General features: G+C 37.3%; 1 protein-coding gene across 2 annotated transcripts in view; it reads right to left on the reverse strand.

Annotated features, from left to right (window-relative positions):
• ZFPM2 (zinc finger protein, FOG family member 2) overlaps nt 1–25,047 on the reverse strand; it is a 358,910-nt gene that overhangs the window by 180,418 nt on the left and 153,445 nt on the right. For both annotated transcript variants that reach the window (XM_060775763.2, XM_060775762.2), the window contains one exon: nt 19,136–19,254. In XM_060775763.2, the coding sequence (XP_060631746.2) occupies nt 19,136–19,254 (119 nt within the window). The remainder of the gene's footprint in view (nt 1–19,135; nt 19,255–25,047) is intronic.

Here is a 25,047-nt window from a genome sequence, read left to right on the forward strand (position 1 = left end):
CAACTGAACACAATTAAGCAAGAAGGCTGAATCTATGTCTGTTTCTGATAGTTCTTTCCTGATGCCCAGAATGTCAGATTTAATTACATATTTTATGTATAATTATAAGGGCCAGGAAATATTGAAATATTTTAATTGATCAACCATTCAGGTTTTTCATTAAATTTTAATACAAGTGCACATTTCCAAAGCTATAATATAAGCACCTTTCTGAAGGTATTCAAATTTTACCGAAAGCTCCCTGTATGGCTATATTGGCACAACATTCCTACATATTTGTAGAACATTGTGCATTCAATCAATTTCCATTCTAACATAAGGTTTTTGGGAGCTAAGAATGTGTGGCTCAAAGGCTCACCCAAGACCACCCAGTTGGTTTCCATTATTGAGAAGGGATTCGAACTCAAATCCCTGGAGTTGTACTCCAATAGTCAACTACTATGCTACATGGTCCCCCTTTATTGTTATCCTCTTCAATTCTGTTTCTGCAAGATCAAAAGATGGGATATGAATTAAATAGTCATTGTTTAGGTGGAAGAAAGGAATACATGGGAAAATCCTTTTGGGGTTTAACCAAAAGTCTACAAGCCCAGCATTCTGTTCACAGCACCCAGACATATTTATGGGAAGTCTATATTTGGAATATGAATGTGATTCCCCCAGCAACAACATGCTATTGAAGTCAGTGGACTTTATAAGGCAGGTAGAGATTTAGTTTTGTTTCACTTCCAGTAGCAAATGCTCCAAAAGAATCCCCTTTCCCTGACAAGATGAAGCTGTACAATCTCATCCAACAAATGATCTTGCTGTGACCCTTGTACTAACTTTGCCATTAAGCAAAAACAGGCACATTTTCAAATATTGATTCCAACTAATGTCTGATCCTAACAGGCATGATGTTATCAGCACTCCACTATAATAGAAGGAGTGTCAGAGTTAAACAGAATAGCTTTAGATAAGATCACAATCTTCCTCACAATGATGTGATGGCATCACAGGCTTGGTATAGTATTCAGGGTAATTATCATTAATAGATATTGGCAAACAGGGGAGAGCAGCTGCTAGCAAGACATAAACAAATTTCACTAGGACAGAATAAAACAAGTTTTATCTGGATTGTGGCACTAAAACAGAAGTTATTTGTACTCAAGAAAGAGTCAGCCAGCTCATTCCTCAAATTTTAAAATGACTGCTATTCAGTTACAGGAGGGAAAGGCTGTTTAGCTTGTATTGAAAAGTTACAGAAGTTGAGTTCTTTGTCCTTGACATTGTTGGCTCACTTGGATTTTTCCTATGTGCTGGGTCTGTCCTGCAAGACTACAACTAGGAATGAGTGGCAAGCTGCTGTATATGTATGCATATAATGGATTCTTGTCCTGGCATTGAATGTTTGCTGTATATATGCTGTGCTCCGCTCTGAATCCCCTTTGGGGTGAGAAAGGAGGAATATAAATGTTTTAAAATAAATAAATAAATAAATAAAATGTTTGATTCCTTGAGGACTTGAAGGGAAGGAATGTCTTCTCACTCAGTCCATGTTAAATCTTTTCAGTTCCAAATAAATTAACTAAGGCCCTACCTACACTGTCTATTTGATACAGTTCGATACAACTTCAAACTGTGGTGGCCAGGAGGACCTTGGCACAATTTAAACTTGTTCGCCAGCTGCACCCATTCCTTGAGAAACCAGATTTGTCCCCAGTGGTACATTCCTTAGTTACATCCTGTCTGGATTACTATAACACACTCTACACGGTGGTGCCTCTGAAGAGTGCTTGGAAACATCAGCTGGTCCAAAGAGCTGCAGCCAGGTTGCTAACTGAGGCTGATTAAGAGTGGATAACCCCCTGTTGCAGCAGCTCCCCTGACTGCCCGTCTGTTACAATTCAAAGTGCTAGTTATGACCTTTAAAGCTTTAGACAGTTCAGACTCAGGCTATTTGGCTGACTGCATCCCCTTTGGGGAGATAATAATAATAATAATAACAACAACAACAACAACAACAACAACAACAACAACACAAAAATACTGTGGGACTTTCGAATCCAGATTGACAACGTTTTGGAACACAATGCACCAGATTGTGGAAAAGAAAAAGTTTGGATTATTGATGTTGCCGTACCAGGTGAAAATCATACTGAGGAAACACAACAGGAAAAACTCAACCGTTATCAGGCCTCAAAATCAAACTGCAAAGGCTGCTTCTTTTATAGCTAGCTCAATCGTAATTAAGCCTGTATGGGAAAGTAAATGGATACCTGAGTCTCCAGGATTAACGCTGAGTATAGGAGGATCCCCAAACTGTATGCCTATGTCTTCAGGAGGAGTGTAACTCCATCCTGCACAGGCTGAATCCCTATTCCATGGTCTGCCTCCTGACTGACCAGGAGTACCTCTATCTTGTCTGGATTAAGTTTAAATTTGTTTGCCCTCATCCAGTCCATTACTGATGACAGGCGCTGGTTTAAGGTAAGGACAGCTTCCTTGGTATCAAATGAAAAGGAGTAGTAAAATTGGGTGTCACCCGAATATAGGTGACACCATACTCCAAAACTCCAGATGACCTCTCCAAGCAGTTTCATGTATAAGTTAAATAGAATGGGGGACAAAATTGAACTCTGAGTGACCCCACAGGTCAATGGCGAGGGGTTCGAACAGGAGTCCCCAGCACCACCTTCTGGGTACAGCCCTCCAGGGAGGATCAAAGTCACTGTAAAACAGTGTACCAAGTCCCATCCCAGTCAGATGACCCAGGGGGATACCATGGTCAATTGTATCAAAAGCCACTGGGAGAGGCAGGAGAACCAACAGGGACACACTCCCCCTGTCTAGCTCTCTGCATAGGCTATCCACCAAGGTGACCAAAGCTGTCACTGTTCCATAGTTAGATCTGAAACTAGATTGAAATGTATCTACATAATCTGTTTCATCCAGAAATCCCTGCAGTTGGGAGATGCCACATGTTGCAAGACCTTGCTCAGAAAGGGGAGGTTGGACACTGACCGCTAATTGCCTATTAAAGAGGGGTTCAGGGATGGCTTCTCACAACTGCCTCCTTTAAGCAAGTTGGAACTTTACCTTGTTCCAAGGTGAAATTGACCAGCACCCATTCTGCCAGTCCCCCTCTGGCCTGTTTGATCAGCCAAGAAGGGAAAGGATCTAGAATACATGTGGTAGCTCTCACTTCTCCATGCTCCACATTGCCTGTCTTACCTTCTCCTTCATCCCATGGGGCAGAAATGCCACCACCCAGCTTTCCCTCATTGAAGAGAAGGCAATACAGGAAGTCTCCCGTATTGCTGCCGTGGTGGCATGTGTGGCTTCACCTCCCTTTTCATCTTGGAGCCTGGCTGGAAGTCCCTTTACATGAGTGATCCCCAACCTTTTTTTTTTACCAGGGATCTTGTGACCAGTGACCACTTGACCAGAGACCACTTTGATGAGGAACCATTCTCCAACATTAGTATCAAAAGGGTTACAAATCTGTTTTTGGTCAACTTTCTATTCAGTTTGGTTATTTGGGGTGCTGCATTTGATAGACCACATCAGCTCTAGTTTTTGATACAGAACATATGGCATCCAGTATTCACATCTGCTCGCCCACAGAAAACCATATTTAGTCGTCTAGAGCAGATGTAGTAGTAGTAATCTTTTGTGGATAGTCAGCCTCTCCCCTTCCAACATCCCCATTGCCTTGGCACTATAAGAGGGTTTCACAAGACCAGTCACTCTCATTGCCGCATGGTTTCGAGGCAATGGTGTAGTAATGCAAAGGCAGCAGACCATATTTTCGTTCTTGCGGACCACTGGTGGTCCATGGACCACAGATTGGGAACCACTGCTTTACATCTTGCAAAGGGTTCCATGCCATAAAGAGAGGTGAAGCAGCATACAATGGGCAAATCATCCCATCAGATGGAATTGTATGTGTGTATATACATGGGATTGGCAAAAAAGAGGTGTTGGTGCACACCACTATCTAACCCCAGCTCACCCACCACTACCTTATTTCCTACTGTCTGCACATTCAGTCTTTGAGGAATTACAATATGTTTTAAACAGAGAAGCTATCACTGTTACACGTAAGGAAACTGATTCATTTTTGGTATGTGAAAGAAAGACAAGAAAGAAAAGTATGTACTTAATCAGACATTCTTGGCAATGGGGTATTTTAATTCATTAATATTAAAAAGGTGTACTGGAAGAACCAACACAGTGCAGTGGTTTAAGTATTGGGCTAGGATTCTGGAAAACAAGGTTGAAATCCCTTACTGGCCATGGAAAGCCAATGATGCCCTTTGGCAAGCCACACACTCTGCACTTCAGAGAATGGCAAAGACAACCCTCCCCAACAAATCCTGTCAGAAAACTGTGAAAGGTTTTCTTTAGAGTCACCATAGATTAGAAGTTACTTAAAGGCACATAACTCAACGCACATGCACTCATACATAATACACAGGCGCAAAGAACTGCAAATACATAATTTAAAATTTAAAAGTTTAAATGTACAGTGGAAGCATATAGATGCATAAATCAACATTATTACAGCTTTACCAAGATTTTTTTAATTCCAGTCGTCTCAGTTCACATCTCAAAGATTTTGAGTTTCAATTTTAGGAGAAAAGAAGGAGGAAGAAGAGGATGTGAACAATGACAATAGTTTATACACTTTATCACAATTCCTTTCGTAACCACTCTTTTAGGCATCATGTAACACAACCATTAAAACATTAATTAATTAAGGGTTCTATTTTGTCCCTATTGATGCGCAAGTATGGTCTTTTAAATACAAGAGGACTTACTTCTGTGGAAACATGCATAGAAATGCATGGTACATAAAATATTCCTATTGTTTTAAATTATAAATAATTGTCAATTTGTTATTAATTTACTAATAAAGTATTAGTAAAAGCAAATAGTGGTAATGATTGCTATAGTGGTAAAAGACAAATACAACTTTCCTACTTATCTCTATCTGCTGGCCTTCTCAAATGTGTGATTAATTCCAGAGCCCTGAAATCTTTTTTGATAATCACTGAGGTTGAATGTATCACTGCTATCAAGCATATGTGGAACACTGAACGCTACCAGCTGTTAACATACCTCAGTAATGCTGAGCCTTCTGCATACTTGGTATCTTGTCTAACTATAATGCATTCACTGACTTTATCTCTACAAAACTTGTTCCATTATCAAGTTCAAATGCCACAAAAGATATTTATATATACTTAGTATCATAGAATCTTACCGCATTCAAGCTGTCAGGGTGTTTAAACATCTTGCAAGGTTTGTCCTAGTAGTAATTATACTTAAGGGAGTGCTAAAAATGTACAAGGGAAGTTGCCAAAGGCAGACTTCAAAACTGAACACCATAAAGGCTAAATTGACAGAATTTGGCTCCCAGTTGCAGACACTTTTGTGGGATACTGGTCCCCAAAACTGTCTTTGTGCATTTCCACCACTTCAGTTAAATGGTGCTGAGAGATATGTTGGAATGCAAAGAAGCAAAACATTCACTTACGTTTCTTAGGTTAATGTTACATATAACAAATCTCCAAATCTCTCCTTAAGGAGCTGTGACTGTGAATTTTTCATACCATTGATTATATATCTACTCAATTTCATTTAAAAACATCAAAACAAATAAAAAATACTGTTAAAATATAATAGCGAATTAAAAATCAACAACAAAGATTAGTAATTTCAAATGGCACTCCAGTAGCTTTCCACCAAAGAATGTTTCTGTGTATTTTTTTAAAGTATGTTCGTATTATTAGTATTGTAAAATATGAGCATGATTTGGTAACAACTGTAGGTTTCAGAAATATGTGGTAGAGGAATGCATTTTTCAGAACAAGTCCTACATACCAACAAATTTCATCAAGAAACAGGAGTTGATTAATGTACATTTTTCATCTTTCGATATTGTGTGATTTAATTGTGGCATTAAATGTTGTCTTTTTATATGTATGTAAACCACACTGAGTCCCTCTGGGGAGTGAGGGCAGTCTATAAATAAAGTATTATTATTATTATTATTATTATTATTATTATTATTCTGACACAAAAACACAGTTACGACACAGCAAATGAGATATATATGCTGGATTTTGTATCACAAAATCACAAGTCGAACACTTCCCAAGCATTTAGGACTGTGTGGTGTATTTTCTAATGATGCGCACAGATCCAAGTAAGGTGGCCTTTTGCAGTTGACAGATTGTGATTTTGTCAATATTTATTGGTTTCAAATGCTGTCTGAGATCTTTTGGCACAGCAACCAGTGTGCTAATGACCACTGGGACCATCTGTACTGGTTTATGCCAGAGTCTTTGCAGTTTGATTTTGAGGTCCTGAAAATGACTGAGTTTTTCCTGTTGTTTTTCCTCAATGCGACTGAGGACTTCTTCTTCTTCTTCTTCTTCTTCTTATTATTATTATTATTATTATTGATTAATGAGAGAAAGACCTCCTTTTTGTTACCACTGGAACAATGAAGCACGGAGGTGGGTCACTCTGTGAAGAAAGGTTTGTGGCAGACTGTTGATTTCCATTTGGAAGTGAAGAAATAGGAGACCAGGGCATGGGTGAAAGTAACTAAAATTGTTATCTGACTCAAAATAAAAGTGGACAGGTCAGCAAATAGTAATGCTTAATGATAGTTAGTTGTTCCTTCACATTTGCAGTTTTCACTTTTACAGATTTGATTTAAATGTCCTTTCCAGATATCTCTAAGTGCTTCAGTCCTATTCTATGATCAAATTTATCATACAGGAGGACCTAGAGATTGCTAGAGAGAACACCTCTCGAGGAATTTCTAAGTCCTCTAGTGCGCCTCCACGATCAGCTTCCAGTGGAAGAGTCATGCTGAAAGATGGAGAAATTCCTGGAATGCTCTCAGGCTTAAAAAATAGCAATTCCTTTATTCACATTTTTTTCAGTTTCACGGGGGTCCTGTGTACCTAACTCCAGTAATGTAAAGGGCTGACTGCATCTATATACAATATTATAATTTTGTAAAAAGGAATTAGCCGCCTTAAGTCCTCCTGGGAAGAAAGGGTTATAAATAATGTAAATAATAATAATAATGATAATAATAATGATAATAATAATCAATACCACAAATGACATGGCACTATTGCTGTTATCTAGATGGAAACAGTTCTAGTTAGGAATACGTTGCATGGATTTTTCTTTGAAAATGTCTTAAACTCAAGTGAATGGTAAAGTATGTTATACTTATTTTGTACAAGTTGCCATCTGCATACAGATCTAGACACATTTAATTATTTTTGAATGTATATTTTCTGATTATATATGAGATTGTTTGTGTTAAATAATTAATAAAAAATAAAGTAAAAAAAGAAAAGAAATCTATTTAATGTGTTCCCAAAAAGGGAGTAATTTTACATATTTTGCATGTGAAAGAAATAGAAGGCAACAGTGCTTTTAGTATTTTACAGTCCCCAAATTATTATTATTATTATTATTATTATTATTATTATTATGTAGTGCAGAAATTAGGGATATAATTCACTAAGTTTCTTCATGAATGTCCACCAATCATTCCACCAATTTTCTTCCTGCTGTGAGAAAGTCTTCAAAGATCACAGTTTTTAAAATGCTATTTATAAATCAATACTGATCTGTACAAAATACACATGTAGATGTTTTGTGCAGAAAACACCACTTTCTACACCAAAAATACAATTTTCTGCACAGAAAACAAATATTTTTGCATAGAAAATAGTATTTCAAGGCAGAAAAACTGTTCTTTAAGAAGAAAATGTAGTTCTTAGATAAAATGCCTACGTGCAAACTTTGCACAGAAAGAGTCTCAAACTCAAAATTCTTACCAGTCCAAAATTCTTATGAGCTGAGTTTTCCAACACTCAAAAAACATCTTTCAAATATTTTTCAAATATTTTTCAATATTATTTGCATCCCTAACCCACATGCACCTAATGAATGAGCTCTATCCCATGAAAGCCTGCACCATAATAATGTCATTCATTTGCCATTAGTGTCTTTGTTATTGTGTTCCCTTTGTCTATGCAGGTTTTGGTATAATATGATACAGAAAATGAAACTGTTTACTTCTCCCTTTAAAAAGAATAGTACTGTTAGCATTAAGTAATATACATATTAAATGTTTACCCAATTAAATGTTGAAATTGAATTGGTTATTGGGGGAAAGCTAAATCAATTACTAAATATTTTTGAATCTGTGGATCTCTCAGGCATTTCTTTAATTTGATTGAGAGAAAATGAAGTGCCTTAACTCCCACGTTAACTGAGTGTACTTACATTTTTCCTAATTGTACTTGAAGGAAGGAACTTGAAGGATACAATTATGCTATTTTTGCATTATGGATTAAGTATACCTCCCAGAGGCCCAGTTCAAACAAAAATGCCATGTTGTGATTTGGTTTAGGAATGATAACATGAATTGTCAGTACAGATCTAACAGTCTCTTCTGACACTCATCAAGTGCTAAATACTGACATGAATCAGAGAATGCAAGGAATGTTAAGAAGGCACAACTTTGTCAGTGTTCCAAGCCATTCACAGAGGTCAAAGTAAAAAAAAAAACTTGGACACCGTTTTCATATTATTTCTTGGAAAGATTAAAAAGAGATGAAGATTCAAAAGTTACCAAGATTCATCAGTGAGTACACACTCTATGTGTATGTGTAAGGTGTAATTCCCTTTCTTGCACCTTGATATATAAAGGCAATTTCTCGTATCAGAAGCTATTGCTACAGCATGAGGAAGAAGGTTTTCTGTGATGCCAGCAGCCTTCTCACAAATGTTTCTGCATCCAACATACCCCTGTGATGTGTGCTCCTTTCTTTTTTCAGACTCCTAATCAGGACCCAGGTACCTGATAGTGGATGATTGACTAAAGGAATCAAGATTGAACTTATTCCCTGAGGCAGACTATGCCACCAGATCAAAGAGTATACATTTGGCATCCTGAAAACGCAATCCAACTGCTCCTACCTCTCAGATCTGTGGCTCAGACACCAGGGACAATGATGCTTATAAATCAGTACAATGCTTCTTGAAAAAGGTAAAAAAAAGACCAAAACAAAAAGAAGAAAAAATAAAAAAGAACTTGGCAAGAAACAAGTGGGGTCAGGCTCTATTTTAAAAACAATGTACTGTTTTCTTCTTCCTCATTTCTCAGCATCAAATGGCAAAATGAGAACAAATTCAAATTTTTCAGGAAGTAATTTTCAAAGAACAATATATGATTAAGGATCGCAAGACTAAGCAAGTCTCAGGGGAGTTATTTCTAGGATAATTCACAAGGAATGCTTTCACGTGATTGCTTAGCCCAACTATACAATTGAAATGATTGTATGAAGTCCAAGTCCTCTGTCACCATGCTCAAGTGAAGGCAGGAACCACAATTTATGCCACTTCATTTCCCGCAGTACAGCATGTGTAAATAATACTCAGCTACAGAATAGTACTACAATATTGCATAGGCTGTGTGGAATAAAATGCATCTAACTGAATATCTTTGGTTGGAATCCTATGTATATTTGCTGAAGTGAAACTCCCCTATAATATGTATGAATTGACCTCACCAGAGGGAGTATATCTATTCATTTTGAAAGGCACATGGAATGAACAGTGGGCAGGCAAACCCATGTAGCAGAGAAACTCTTAAACTAAGTGCAACGAGGTGTGAGTTCAAAAATACAATCTCCCCAATTCTAAAAAAACACACACACACATGCTATTTTTCAGTTTGGGTAAATAACGAATTTCACCTACTCTAATTTTCTCCCATGCCTTCACCAGCAAAGATAACAAAATCTTCAGATTCATGGGTAGATGAGGGAGTCTAATTAGCAAGAGCAAGAGGAAGATTCTAATGTGAACATCATGAAGTTTCAGAGTTTTACTACAAATTCCATGACACTCTGGCAAGACATTTCACTTTTTCAGGATCTTCCATTTTAACCGAGGAGTCTTACAGAGGACCATATTGTGATTCTTCTGTGCTGGTGGCTTCCCTCACTACTCCACTTTTGAAATACGAAATTTTGTATGTGTTTTTTACTGTCAAAAGGATGTGGGAAATTTTCAAGAAGAGTACAATGCCACAGCAACTGTTGCAGTTGCTGTGGAATTGTCAAGCATTTGACTTCTTTTCAAATGCTTGACATAGATTTTTTTTCCAGATATGTCATTAAACCTTAGGACACTCCAAAAAAAATTTCAATATGTCCGCATGTGTATGGACCTATGACTTGAAATAGCACATAGAAACATGTCTATATATGCACAGCTTAAAAAGCCAATGGGGTTTTATGCTGCATCAAAAGAAATATAGTATCTAGATCGAGGGAAGTCATGTTGTCTCTCCTGCTTTGGTTAGATCTCACCTGGATTACTATGTCCAATTCTGGGTAAGACAGTTTAAAAGTGATATTGTCAAGTTAGGAGGTGTCCAGAGAAGGGCAACTAAAATTATCAAAAGCCTGGAGACCATGAATTCCTATGAGAAGCTGCTGAAAGAGCTGGGACTGTTTAGCCTGCAGAATGGAAAGCTGAAAGAGCCATGATCACCATTGTACAAACATGTGAAAGGATGTCATAAGGAAGAGGGAGAAGACATGATTTTCTGCTGTCCTGGAAACTAGGACTCGGAGCAATGGGTTCAAATTACAGGAAAAGATATTCCACCTGAACATTAGGAAGAACATCCTGACTTTAAGAGCTGCTCCACAGTGGAACTCACCACCTCAGAATGTGGTGGAAGCTCCTTCCTTGGGAGCTCTTAAACAGAGGCTGGATGGCCACAGATCAGGGGTGCTTTGAATGTGTTTTTCCTGCATGGTCCAAATGTTTTCTTCCAACTCTATGATTCTATATGCCTGTAACTGAATTTTCAATTTCATCTTTTGTGTGAACACAGCTGTCATATAAATGCTGTTCTTCTGCAAGTGACCATTTACTAAAGTCAATTAATTCAATATGATTTTGTTGATGGCATTACACATCATATTATGTGGAAGTCGCATTTACTCATAAATATGTTCATGTGGGTCCCTGTGACTAATTAGATCAACAGTATTATGGATGAACATAGCTCAGGGTCATGATAGTTTATTAGAAACATTGACAAAGGAAGACGACCTCATAACATGGACACATTTCTCCACTTTTCAACACTGACAGAATGCTACAGAATCCATGGGAGCCCATCAAATGATGCAGGGCTATGTCTGGCAGGGTTCTGCTAAGTCGCCTTCAGGCTAAGAAAGACAGGATAGAACTATCATAAATAAATAAATAATAAATAAATGTAAGCTGACAACTCTGCATTTACTATTTGTGAAGAAAGTGCTGGGATAAGATGATATTCAGAGAATATTTATTACATTTTGATGTTTCTATCCTGGAAATAGCCCTTGGAAATCAGGTGCTTTTTTGCTATCTTGGTAAAAATACATGTAGCCAGGACACACTCAACATAGCCACATGGAATAAAGAGATAGAAGGTAAAGAGAGTAAGTGGGTCATGGGCCATTTCAAGGGCCTTTCAATGACATTTTTTTAAAGTGAGATCTCAGGTATGAGCTTCTACATCTTTTAGAGATCATCTGCTCCACTAGAGATGCTTGGTTTTCAGTTTAAGGATAGTGGCTGTAAAGAAATGAGGCTACTCAAATTAAAAACTGCTACATAAATGTAAAATGTTATTTGAAGTACAGAAATGTGACACACTGAAGTACAGAATTATGACATGATGAAATGGGACAGCTGCTTTATTGAGATGTCTCCCAGGGAACTGATTTAGCTTAATGATAATGATTGGTAATAACTACTGCTTAATTAGGATGGTATTAGCATAAATTCTACTTAATGGGGGTGCTTTTAGTCAGCATCAAGTTATTAGAAGCTTGTTTGAAAGAAGGTATCAAATGTATATGAAATCAGAAGCACTCTTCGTTTAGTAAATAGGATATGTTTTATAGATATGCAAGAGACACACCTCTGAGAAGAAAGATGATATGCAAGTATATCAAAGTCAGATACAATTTTCTAGCTTGTGCACAAAAAGGCTACAGGTTACATTTAAACATATTCTGAATTCACTGACCTTTGGAGAGATGCGAAATACAAGCCTTTCCAACCATGCTGGCTCAAAAGTACTATTGAGTTCCATGTGACTTACAAACATTTAAATTTAAATTTTAGTGAGTCAAAATGGTGTCAAGAGGTAGTATGGTGTAGTATGTTTGAGTGTTGGACTAGAGCTATGGCAGAAAAGACTGAATTCCTGTTCAGCCATGGAAACCTATTGGATGATATTAGAACGTTGTCCTCTCTAAGCTTTAGAGGGCAGCTATGTCAGACCTCCTCTCAAAACGTCTGGCCAGGAAGACCCTATGGTGGAGTCACAATTTCAAGGTACATAACAGCAATAAGTGAACACAGATTCTTAACAAAGATGAGGGGATTCTGAGAACTTTTACATGGAGCTAAAACACCTTGGGATTTAGTAATCTCTTTTTATGATTATTGTTTCACTACTGTGACACCAGAATGTTGGCTTCGGTAGTTTTAAAATTTGGATATAGCAGGGTAGAGACACCAATTCTTCTAAAACCAGGCGGTGACCATCCAAATATTTTTGAACTACATGTCCCATTATCCTCACCAATAACCGTGCTGGCAAGGTCTGATGGGAGCTGTCAAAACCAAAAAATGTACCCGTCTCTGAGTTAACATCTGATAAATGTGTCACTGAAGTCAGTGAATCCAAGGCGGAATATGAATATGGAATTATCCCACAATGGGTCTCCCAGTGATTTCCAAACAGAAGAAGATAGTATTCACAAAATGACCATAATTCACTTTGGGAATGCTGCAATACATTATTGATGAGCAGTAGAAAATCATGAAGATGGAAAGTTTCATGGCAAAAGTAGCTTGTAGATCAGGTCGGGAGGAAAAGAATTACAGAATATTAGTACAAAATAAGGAGTAAACTTCATAGATTTCTTTACTCCTGTTATTCTGCTGCTTTGAAGACAAGTACTCTAAGGAAAACTATTCCTCCAAAAATTATTTTGGAGGATGGAATTTTTTTTAAAAAAAATACATTATTTAAAATTGTCAGGCATCATGAGGAGGTGTAGTTGTCAATAGTTTCAATGGTATTTCTTGCTGTTTTTTAAAGGCTGCTAAATACCAATATTTTAAATATAAAAATAATTCAACTAACTGGGTCTTTAAAGACAGAAAGGTTTGTGCCCTTAACTGATCCAGTTATAGATTAGCAAGTGAATATCCTAATTGTATTTTGAATTTTTGCTCCCGAATCAGTCACACAGTCGTTTCTAAACAAACTACTTCATTGAAATCTCCTAGAAGTAGCAAGAATTTTACCAGTTAAACTTCAGAATGCCATTTAAACTCTTCTACTGTATCCTACTGGTAGCCTGGCCCAAAACATCTCACAGACTCTCCACCCAGGTGTTTTGAATCCCTTTTTCTTATCAGGCTGATACAGACCTGAATCGTCCTCTCTCCCTTCTGACAGGGGCAATGGCAATAAGGGGAGGGGGGATATGATACAACCACTCATTGTTTTGTTTCACAAAACCCTGCCACAGGGCATAGATTAACACCAAAAAATAGATGGCTGCAGCCAAAGAAAAACATTTTTCAGAATGCCTTCACTTGATTAATGAAGTAATGGCACAGACCACTGTTTTACTTTCATCATGTGCTCTACATTCTTTGCCACTTCTCCCCTGATCTGTTTCAGTAAGAAATCGTTTCAGTTTCCCCTCTCCTTTTTATTTCCTTAAAGTTGTGAAGAAGAGATGAGTGATTAAAATTAACAAGCACAGTTGACCTTCTCTATCCACAGATTCTGTATCTGAGGATTCAACCATTCATGACTGGAAAATATTCCAAAGAAACACATTCCAAAATGCAAACCATGATTTTCGCATTTTATATAAGGAACACCATTTTATTACTCTATTGTATATTAGCTTAATCACATTGTAAGGAGGGAGCAAGCTTATTTTCTGCTGCTTTAGAAACTAGGACATGGATCAATGGATTCATGCTGCAGGAAAAGAATCTGCTGCCTCGAATGGAGTTGGAGTCTCCTTCTCTGGAGAGTTTTAAGCAGAGGTGGAATATCTATCTGTTGGAAGTGCTTTGATTCTCCCATTTTTGGGAGAAAGGGGAGATAAAAATAATCATAACTATAATTCCAGGATTATCACCACTACCACCACCAGCACCAGCACCAACAACAACAACAATAACAACAACAACAACAAAAATGCGGAGTCAAGCAGATTTGGGCAAAATTGCAACTACTGAGCTGGATGTTGAAACCAGGCAAATTTCTAGAATAGGTTATTATGGATTTGCTTTTAAACATCTATAAAAGAATACACTGATTCCCAGCATGGTGTTATCAAGAGTAAATTATATTAGTCCAACTACTCAGTTTGTTACATCATGGGAATTCTTTGGATAAAGTTTAATTTTAGCAATATATTTAACAAATTCTCCCATCATACTTATGTTAACCGAAAAGAAACAATGCAAGCTGGAAGATACAACTTTTAGGTATTTTCTAATTCAGTGATATCTTCTCCCAAGACAGGGATGGTAAACCAGTAAGCAGCACTCATGAATGGCTCTGTATCAATCTATAGGAAAGTTGCTGAAGAAATCTGGCCTGGATTGAGGCTTTTCCAAGAAAGTGGATGCCCAGCAAATATGTAGATATGAAATTGGGAGGCAACGTTTAATACCACAGAATATAGTAATAAGATTCACAATGTTGCTGAAAGGATTGTATCCTGATCCAAAATCTATTAAAATCCAGCAAAAATAAATGTAAAAGCAGACATTTAGATATAAAACATAAGAAATATAGGACTGGGGAAACACAGCAATAGATTTAACAAGAATCTGGGCATCTCAGTTGATGACACATCTAAGAAAACCTTTAAATCTTAGATGCATTAAGAGAAACTTAATATTCAGATCAGAACAATTAGCAGTTCCATTATATTCTCACAGTGCAGAAGCAGTCTGCATCAGGAATACTATGACTGGTCTTGAGAAGTACCGTGATTAATGGTTATTGTAGCACAGGGTGACTAGGATGGTGGAGGTCAGAAAGCCTCATCCTATAAGGAACCATTGAAAGAGTGGGGTATGTTTAGTTTGCAAAATAGAAGATTAAAGGGAGACATGATAACACAAATATCTGAAAGGTTGCTATGCAGATAATAAAGCTGACTTTGAAAAAAAGGCCAAAAATCAATGGGTGAACATTTCAGGAAAGCAGATGTCAGCTATTTTTAAAGGAAATATTATTTATTTATTTATTTATTTATTTAAAACATTTATTTTTTGCCCTTCTCACCCCGCAGGAGACTCAGGGCAGAGCACAACATATATACGGCAAACATTCAATGCAGGACATCGTCATGATAAGAAGAGTTGAAGTGTTGGACCTCTAAAAGCAGTCTGTTTCACTCTCAAGGTATGACACCCAAGTCGTTCAGGTTTGTTTAGTGGGTTTTTGGCCAAGCACAGACCAAAATAATCATAACACATGTCTTCATTAAAAACTGTTATCCTTTTTAGAACAAAACCAGTGAATTTTACACTAATTGCATACAAATATTAAGAAAGCCTATCTGAGAAAGAAAGAAAAAAGCTAAAAACAAAATGTTATTGCATGCCTAGAGACAATAATATGAACCTTTCTAATTCGGAAAGAATATGAATATGTGAAGAGTAAAAGTATTTAAATGCTTTTTGTGACAAGCAATCAGTGAAACAATGCAAACTATTTGATACCAACATTCTGCTATTATGTAAGTGTGACTCTTGACTAATTTATGAATCAGAAACATTTGGCACATTTCCTTCCAAGTTCATCTGCAAGAGCTTCCCCTCAGTGACCTCATGTTAGCATACTCTGCTTAGGTTAATGGAGTCCGGTTCTTTGGCTAACTGCCTCCGTGATTCTTCATCAATGCTAGCTAAATTTGACCAAGTGTCTGTTGCTGTTGTTGCAGTGAGAAATGACACTTCAATCAGTTTATTCAATGTACCCAACCTCTCAGTGTTGTGACATGTATATTGTTAACGAGATTTGAGATAAGAACTTGAAAGATCTAGAAAGTGTTTGACATCTGGCACAGTGACTCAATTAATTACTTTACTGAATTAATTAGTCGGCTGGCTCCTCTGAGCCAACTACCACCAAGTCTAAATTCAAATTTGCAATGCTGCTGAAATGATTGGAAAAGGTATTCATTGTTTAGGTTTTATTTGATACAAAGTTGCACGAGTAATAGTGCTGCAAATTGATGTCCCTCTATTAGGCGTCAAAGGTAGAAATAAATAATAGCAGTGAAGTGTAAAACCACAAATCTATTTAGGAACACTAGTTATTTAGTTTAGTGACTTAAAGCATCAAGACTATAAGAACATCATTTTCTCAAACCTAAAGAAAGATAAGGTCAAGAAGTATACTACAAACACCCAACTGTTCCTTTGGTTAATTACCAAGTAATTTTCTGGCTCCTTTTTTGAATTATAGGACTAGAAACATTAACTTTTTGAATAGATTGAAGATATCAACACAATGGTTTTAAATATTGATCAAAAACTCTAGCTAAGTAGCAACTTTGAACATATTCTTTTCTAACTTGTGAGTGGTGGCATTAACTGTGCCAGAGGAAGCATAGGTTTGGGGTTTTTGGCTACTTAGCTATAGCTAGAAAATGCAGAAAGGATGCAGTCGGTTAAATGGTGAAGGTACTGTGTTTTTGTTATTACTGTAGACCAAGCATGGACAAACTTTTGCCCTTCAGGTGTTTTGGATTTCAACTCCCACAATTGGGAGTCCCAAGTTTGCCCATGCCTGCTGCAGACCGATTACATTATTAAACACATTTTTGTTCCTATGTTATAAATATCCTTCCATAAAAACATGGAGAAAGTGTATTACTCCGCAAATACTTTATTTTTGAGGATACCCTGCAGCACATTTGCTATACCCTTTTAAAGAATATCTCATAGAGTCTCAACCAATTCAACATAGTTTTTGACAGCCACAAAAATGAAGTTTTTGGAGTATAACAACTGCTTTCAAAGTAAATACTGTACATGCACAGCTAAACAGGAAATAACACTTTCAAGCCAGTAACAGAACTTTGTTCCAATTTTGTTACACAGTGTTATAGAGACACTGTCAGAAGCAGAGTTATGAGTAGGAGGAGGTATATTACTTGCTTAAAACTCAATGAAATTACCTATCATTGTTTTGTATCACTTCTGTTTCAGTTACTCATGTGTGGTATCTCCTCTCACTTTTACTAGATGTTTTTCCAGGACAGGATATTGACATAATTTAGGGATGGAAAAATCTGAGACAATTTTGGGTTTAGTCAGATTATCATTTTCTCAGCCTTAGGTTTATTTCATTTTGTTCCAATTTTCTCTTGTTCTTTTTTAAAACAAAAAAAGACTTCTAAAAATTGTGTACACATTTTTCCTAATAAAGGGGTATCTCAGTTAAGAAAGTAGATGTGTTCCTGGGAATTATTTCTTTTACAGAAATTTTGGTACCAGACAGAAACTACATGGAAAGTGAGTTGTGCAGTCTACTGGTGGAGAGGTAAGGAACCTCAGACACTGGAAAAAACTCCCGCACTCAAACCAGGCTTCTGGGTTTCCTGATCTATTGGACAACTTTCTCCTTGACATCATCATGTCATAATTTCCTAGCTTTTGTGCTGCTCCCCCTAAATTCTAAAATAGTAAAATCCCTCTCCTAATGTTCAGTTACTGGTAGCAAGAGCATCAAAATAAAATGTGTGTTTTGTCCCACACATAAATTAAATTTTCTAGAAATTTTGTAGCATTAGGAAAAATCCTATTTCCCTTGTTTTTCCAACATGGGGCAGCAGGGAGAAACATTTCCGTAAAAACCGTTGTTTTTATAGTATTTTCACTCTTTACAAATTGAAAGGCAAGCCGTTTAGGAACATAGGAACAAAAACACTTTATATATTGATTGGTTTGGCATTAATTAAAAATGCACGATACAATAAAAGTAGGGTTTTTTCAGAATATCATTAAAAATTTGCATTTTTATCTTTTTTTACAAATGGAACAACAAGGTCCTGGGCCCCTGAACTATAAGGAATGTCCTTAGTTTTGCCAATTTGAGTACCAAGGAGAAAAAAGCCCAATAAAATTATAAGAAATCATTAACATCAACAAAACACAAAAGCATTCTATTAGTCTATATTAGTCTTCAATAGTATCAATAACACATTTATTCTCATAAAAAAGAACTGTGAAAAGGAAACCAAGACCAAGAATTATAATGTTGTGTTACTGTATATGGTCCTATATAAAAAACCTTTTTTGATTAAGGGACAATAAACATGTAAACAATGAAAGTCAGTCTGGTGTAACAGTTGAAGTATCGGGCAAATAATCTTTGAGATCTGGTCTTCAATCCCTGCTCAGTGAGGAAATCCCACTAGATGACCCTGGAAAAATCACACACTCTCAGTCTCAGAGGAAGGCAATATAAACATTTGCTGAATAAATCTTGCCCCCAAAAAACAAAAACTTCCCCATGTTAAGGTTGGCATAAGTTGGGGTTAAGTTGGATAACTTGTCTTAAACATTGTATTAGTCATTGTAAAAGAAAAAAATCAATTTTTTTCAATGTTTGTGAGGAAAAAAATGTCTTTATGAAAATATGTTCTTTCCTGCCAATTCTTCTGGAGCCCCCCCCCCCCCCCCCCAGATTTTCACATTTCTGGTGTAGCCACTAGAAGGAAGCCCTTAAGAATTTCTCTTAAATTAAATTAATATCTTGGGCTAATAAGCATTCCCCAGCCTCCTGTTGTAAACGATAGCTTCAGGAACTCAAAGGTTTGCTGAAATGTGGAAACCAACAAGGAAAACAACCTCATACCAAAGTAAATGTAGCATTTCTTCATCAACTTCCTCCTTCCATTCCCTGCATATCTTTATAAAAATAAATTATACCTCTTAAAAAACAGCAAATGGTATTTTAACATGCAGTATCTCAACATACCAGTGTGTTGTTATTCAAATCCATCTTTCCAGCAAATGGTCCCCATGTTGTTCCAACTGGAAGCTGCTGTCGACTCTGGATCTTGCGTTCCCCATCTCTCTGGAAAACCTCCAGCTCCCCTGAAAAACAAACAAAACAACTGCTTACAAGAACTCCAACAGCCACATTTCTATGGCCAATTATTAGAGAGCCCATACAGAAAATAATTACACTTTACCATCTTGAAAAATGTGAACCAAATTGCTCCCATTATGATTATTCCCATTATCTGAATGTTTGTGTTAAACAAAACAACCAAGCCTTAGTAATCCCCACTCTCACAACTTCATAGCTCAACTACTGCATAGCTCTGCTTTTAAAGATGGTGTAGAGCAGGGGTCCCCAAACTAAGGCCTATGGGCCAGAAATGGCCCTCCAAGGTCATTTACCCAGCCCCTGGCCTAAACTTTAGACTTACGGTCTCCCTAAGTCTGAAATGACTTGAAGGCACACAACAACAATGACAATGACAACAACAGCAATCCCAATTAACTTGACTATCTCATCAACCAAAATCAGACCCAAACTTCCTGTTGAAATACTGGTAAGTGCATGTTGGTTTGATTGTTCTTCATTTTAAATATTGTTTTGTTCTGTCATGTTTCTGCACTACAAATAAGATATGTGTAGTGTGCATAGAAATTTGTTCTTTTTTTCAAACAATAGTTGTTGCCCACAAACAGTCTGGGGGACCATGAACTGGCTTTCTGCTTAAAAGGTTTGATGATCTCTGTAGAGGATGCATCCATGTACTATTTTGTCAGCACAAATAAAAAATGATCCTGGAAATATGAAGGAGGTAAAAAAAAAGCTGAAAATGATGCAGACAAAATAAAAGGGTCACTTTTCCAATCAGAATGGTTACTTCTTCACACAGCACATAACTAAATAATAGAATTTACTGCCACAAGATTTGTTGATAGTCACTAACTCTACATGGAATATGGTTGGTTATTCAACAGTACAGTTTCAAGGTGTTAATCTGGAACAAGAAGAATCACAGGTTACTCCAGTGATCCTTGGTGTTTTTGATGTATGGACAGGCTGGATCTTAAACACTCCACTGTTCAGACATTGAAAATATCCACAGCTGTTTTGCTGGCCAGAAATAGATCCCTGGCAGAGCTTTGCTGGCACCATCAATTCTGGTGATGACATGGCTGACCACTCCTTTGTGACCTCACAAGTGTCATTACAAGCAAGGCTCTGCCACAGAGCTGATTTTGGTAGGCAAGGGAATGGCAACTGTGTCCCCCAAGAAGACAGGAAAGTGTTATGATGCACTGACTCCTTGGACAGCATAACGGTTTTGATGCACTCCCATGATATATCTGGAGCAGTCCGGAGTAGAGTATTCCAGTATATTTCACATAGCGTAGACAAGGGCCTAGACACATAATGTAGACAAGTGAAGCTGGGGCAAGGGAGGTTTCTGCCACTTCCACCACCCAAGAGGCATGCGTAAAAGTAGTCCCTCTGGGACTACTTTCAGGGAGGGTGGAGCCACGGTAGACATACCACCCTCCTCAGTTCCTTGTCAACGGTGAGGAGAGAGCATGGCTGCTGGAGGGCTTGAGGTCCATGACTGTGCTGTTGGGGGAGGGGTGGGGAGCCTCTTTCTCCACTTTCTCCCCGACTGCTGGCCCATTTGGTATGCCAAGAAATGTAACCTGGCCCTATAATGTAAATAAAAGAGGTCAGGGCAAATTAGGATGGCCTTGGAATTAGGAGCATGACATTAATAATCCTGGAAATGGGATTACCCTCACCAAGTTCATTTCTAAGTTCATTGCCAGGTTTAGGGTCAGGTTCACAGCCAAGGCAAGAGTGTACTTAGTGATTACTTTTTTTTGGAGGTGGGGGGGGGGGAGAATTATTGATAACTAATTAGGTAACAATAATAAAAGTTGCCCTTAGTTAACCCAATCATGTGTGTGGCCTCTTCATTTGCAGGGGTGACGAAGCAAAGTCTTTGATGGCTTTTAAAGGTGCTTCGAGGATAAGGCTACCAGTGGCTAAAAGACTTAGGACTTTATTCCACACATTCTTTGCTCCATTTTTCTGCCCTGCCAAAACAGAGTCCCATGGAGGCCATCACATGATATAACTCCATTACAATAGTGCAGGGAAATAGGGTGAGGACTGTGGGTTCTGGAATCAGAGACAGAAGGCCTCTGAATGCCATCTTTTATGAGATAGGTATGGAAGAAACAGAACTAAATAGAATTTGAATTGATGTGTGCTGTCCAATGTTCTTAGTCTCAACATAGTCTGAAGCCACCTTGCTTTCACCAGCAGCCTGCATTTAGACATTTCTTAGATATAGGTCCATTGTGAAAACCATGTATGCCACTTTGAATTCCATGACAGACTAAGGGATAGGATACCAATATACCAAAAAAGAAATCACATATATGAAAAGGTCATAAAGGTATCACACACACACACACACACACACACATTCATAACTAGAGTGACTATAATTTTCCAAAAGCATGTTTTCCAGCATTTTAGGAACCTCAATAATTTCACATGAAGTTTGAGCAGTGTTTAAAACATCTCTAATAATGCAGGGTGCATGAGCATACAAAATTATAGATTTGCAGTAAAAATTTAGCAGTCTGCACATGTGGCTTTTCCTTCTTGCACTAAAAAATATTGTATTTGATTTTGCAAATTCCCAAAATAGACCACTAAAATTATGCATGCTTTCTCAGATACTTTAAATCTGCATAATCCTGATGTGGCTTTGTGCATAGTTGTATTGATATACACTGGCTACGGATCTGTGGAAAGGAAAAAGCATCCATCACAGTGATAGTTTCAGACATATGCAAAAGGCAATACGAACACTGGAAAGTATTTTAAATATGAATTATTTAAATTCCACTTATATTCTTCCCAAATATTCATAGATACAGAAAAATGAAATTTAATTAACATGTTTTGTGAACAGTGCAGTGCCAATTTTTTACACTTCAATGTTTTTGAACTGAAAAATGAAATTAGGGTGTGTGAAAAGTCCCTTACCCATCCAAATACTTTACCTAACTCATCTTCACATTTTTATGCCTACTCACTGCCCTGGCACACTGTTGTTGCAATTGCATATTTAGAGTTTCTTGGTTGCAATTTGGGTCAATCGAGGATCACATTTTAAATGTGATGACATCACAGCACACTGTAGCTAATCAGACTTGACTATTTGGCATTGCTGATCTGAAAAACGAAAACCTTTTTACATTCCCATGTCTGTGGATGGGTAAAAAGATGCAATCCCACGTTGCCAACATTTTTCATCTTGCAATGCTACCCTGGTCCTTTTATTGTCACCAGCTTTGTGTAAAGGTCTGGACCTTTATTCAGATTTGGCTTAAGTCATAAGTACACATATGTAACGAACTGCAGGAGAAAATACATATCCCGCCTAGTCAATAATGGGACCAGGAACTACTAGACCAGATCCCTCATTTTCTACTGCATGGTGATGTATTTCCTTCGCATACTCCTATAGGCACATTTTGTAAGAGATGCAAAAATAGCTTGCATTTGTTTGACACAACAACAGGATGCTTTTCAAAAGTACCTCTCCCCAGTTCAGATTAATTCATAGAAAAATATATGCTCGTGAATATACACAGCAGTGTTTTCTCCTACATAAAGATTAAACTAGCAGTATTTGTCTGCTTTACACATTTAAAAGGAAGTGTGTCTATGGGCATGTCACATTTAACTGATACCAGAGGAATCATGAGAATCTTTGAAAACCCTTTTTAAAAAATAATTCAGCCTCCCTTTCTGCCACTGACATTTTTCATCTGAAAAGGGTTCAGACTCAGTCAAACAGTGACTCCTTATCTATACCTGTGGATTTACAAGCAGGCCTGTCTTTTAATGGATTAAGAACGACAAACTTAGGGCAGATCATTCAGTGATAACCAAACATCTAGCAAAGTTCCCAGTTGCACAGGATGATACTATTCTTTTTAAACAGGAAACAGTCATTAATAGCACAATTTCAAGGGTGCTTAGACAAGATACAGTGCTGCAAAACGTATTCAGTATAAGACTTCCTTTTTTCTGTTCAATTTTATTATTGAATTGGCCATCATACATATCATTCTTATTTTATTGTTTTGTATTTAACAACTCATCTCTATATTTTAGTGCAGCTCATGAATCTGAACTTTTAGAGCTATGTTAATTCCAGGTGGCTACTTGTTCTTATATTCCACCTCTTACTACACATAACATTAATTTGAGTCTACGTCTACAATGTAGAAGGGATGACAGTGTCTCAGTCTTCAGTGCCATCCCAAACGACCATTCCCTGGCATAAAATTGTAACTGCACTCGTAAAAATATCAGCTAACTTCAGTTGTCCTTTGAATCAAGACCTGTAGTTTCTTTCTGCAAACTAACCAGTCTGATATCCAGAATGGAGTCCCTTCTAGCCTGGGACAGAAGAGGTAAAACAGGAGAGCTTATAGTAATATGAACTACCTTTGGAAAAAGGTGTGAGTATAGTCCAAGGCAATTGCTAATAGTTTTTGTATTGTATTGATTTTATATTGATTTTATAATGCTGTTTTAAATGTTTTAATTGTATATTGTGGAATGTTACGGCATCAAATTGCTGCCAATTTGTAAGCCGCCTTGAGTCGCCTTCGGGCTTGAGAAAGGCAGAATAGGAATATTGTAAATAATAAATAAATAAATAAATAAATAAATACAGCATATAAAGCATAATATACAAAAGTTTGAAGGTAAGTAAATTATCAGTAGTACATCCCTTAGTGAACTAAAGTGTTGGATGATAATAGGACTATAGACAAAAGTTAGCAGAACACTGAAGAGAACCCCACAATTTCCAGAAGTACAAAAATAATTATTAAAATCTGAATGGGTCACTGTTCCATCCTAACCTTGCAAAACAACTCAATAATGACCAAATATGCTTAGTAACCAAATAATGTCTACTATGGGAAAACCATCTACATCAGGATTTATGTTCCACCGCCATGGAAGAGATCTAATCCTGTGGTTTGGCACTAGTGATGAATACATGCATTTACATCTAAAATGACTAAAATCAATATTATGCCAGCATATTGTCCTTCACAAATGACAGAAATATCCCCTACTTTGAAGCTAACTCTTTGGTGAAAGAATGTCTTAAACCTATAACCATTCAGTTAAGCTGAAACTTGGCGCCTCTTCCCAATAAGATGCCTAGCTCACATTTTGTTGCTATTTAACTTTTTTGTTCTTGTGCACATTTTCATTGCCACATAAATCTGGCAAGCCTTTCAGTATTACAGGAGCAAATGGATGAAAATGTAGAGACATATCCCCTTGGGAAACAGATGGCTCTCAACATCTAATACTCAGTGAAGAAGGTTAAAGGCTCCTTCCTTGTTTACAGTCTTATTCTCAAGTCAATCCCAATTTGTGACCTGAGCTGTAAAAAGTAGTGTGTGGGCAGAAGTTCCACTAGTGAAACATTTTACTGGAGTATAAAACACTGCACTGTTGATTACAGCTAAAGAGTCTTGGTATGGCAGAGAGAAACAGAGCCAAACTTCAAGTGATCCACCTATCAGAGGTGGGCTGAATCCCAGTTCATCTGCTAGAAACAGGCAACAATAGGAAGTGAGACTCACAAGGATGCAATCCACCATCCAAATGGCGCCGAGCTGTGCATTTCCCAGAAACCTTTACCTCAAGCCCCCTAAAAGTATACTCAGATTGAGGAAGATAAATACACAGGTATACAACCATCTTGGCCAGCAAACCATTTCTGGTCCAATACCTCAAACTGCTATCTACAAGTTGTGAAACGGCAGAAAGTTTAGATTTTATAAACCCATGAC

The sequence above is a fragment of the Anolis sagrei genome, chromosome 4 (assembly GCF_037176765.1).
Source record: "Anolis sagrei isolate rAnoSag1 chromosome 4, rAnoSag1.mat, whole genome shotgun sequence".
NCBI classification, from domain to species: Eukaryota; Metazoa; Chordata; class Lepidosauria; order Squamata; family Dactyloidae; genus Anolis; species Anolis sagrei.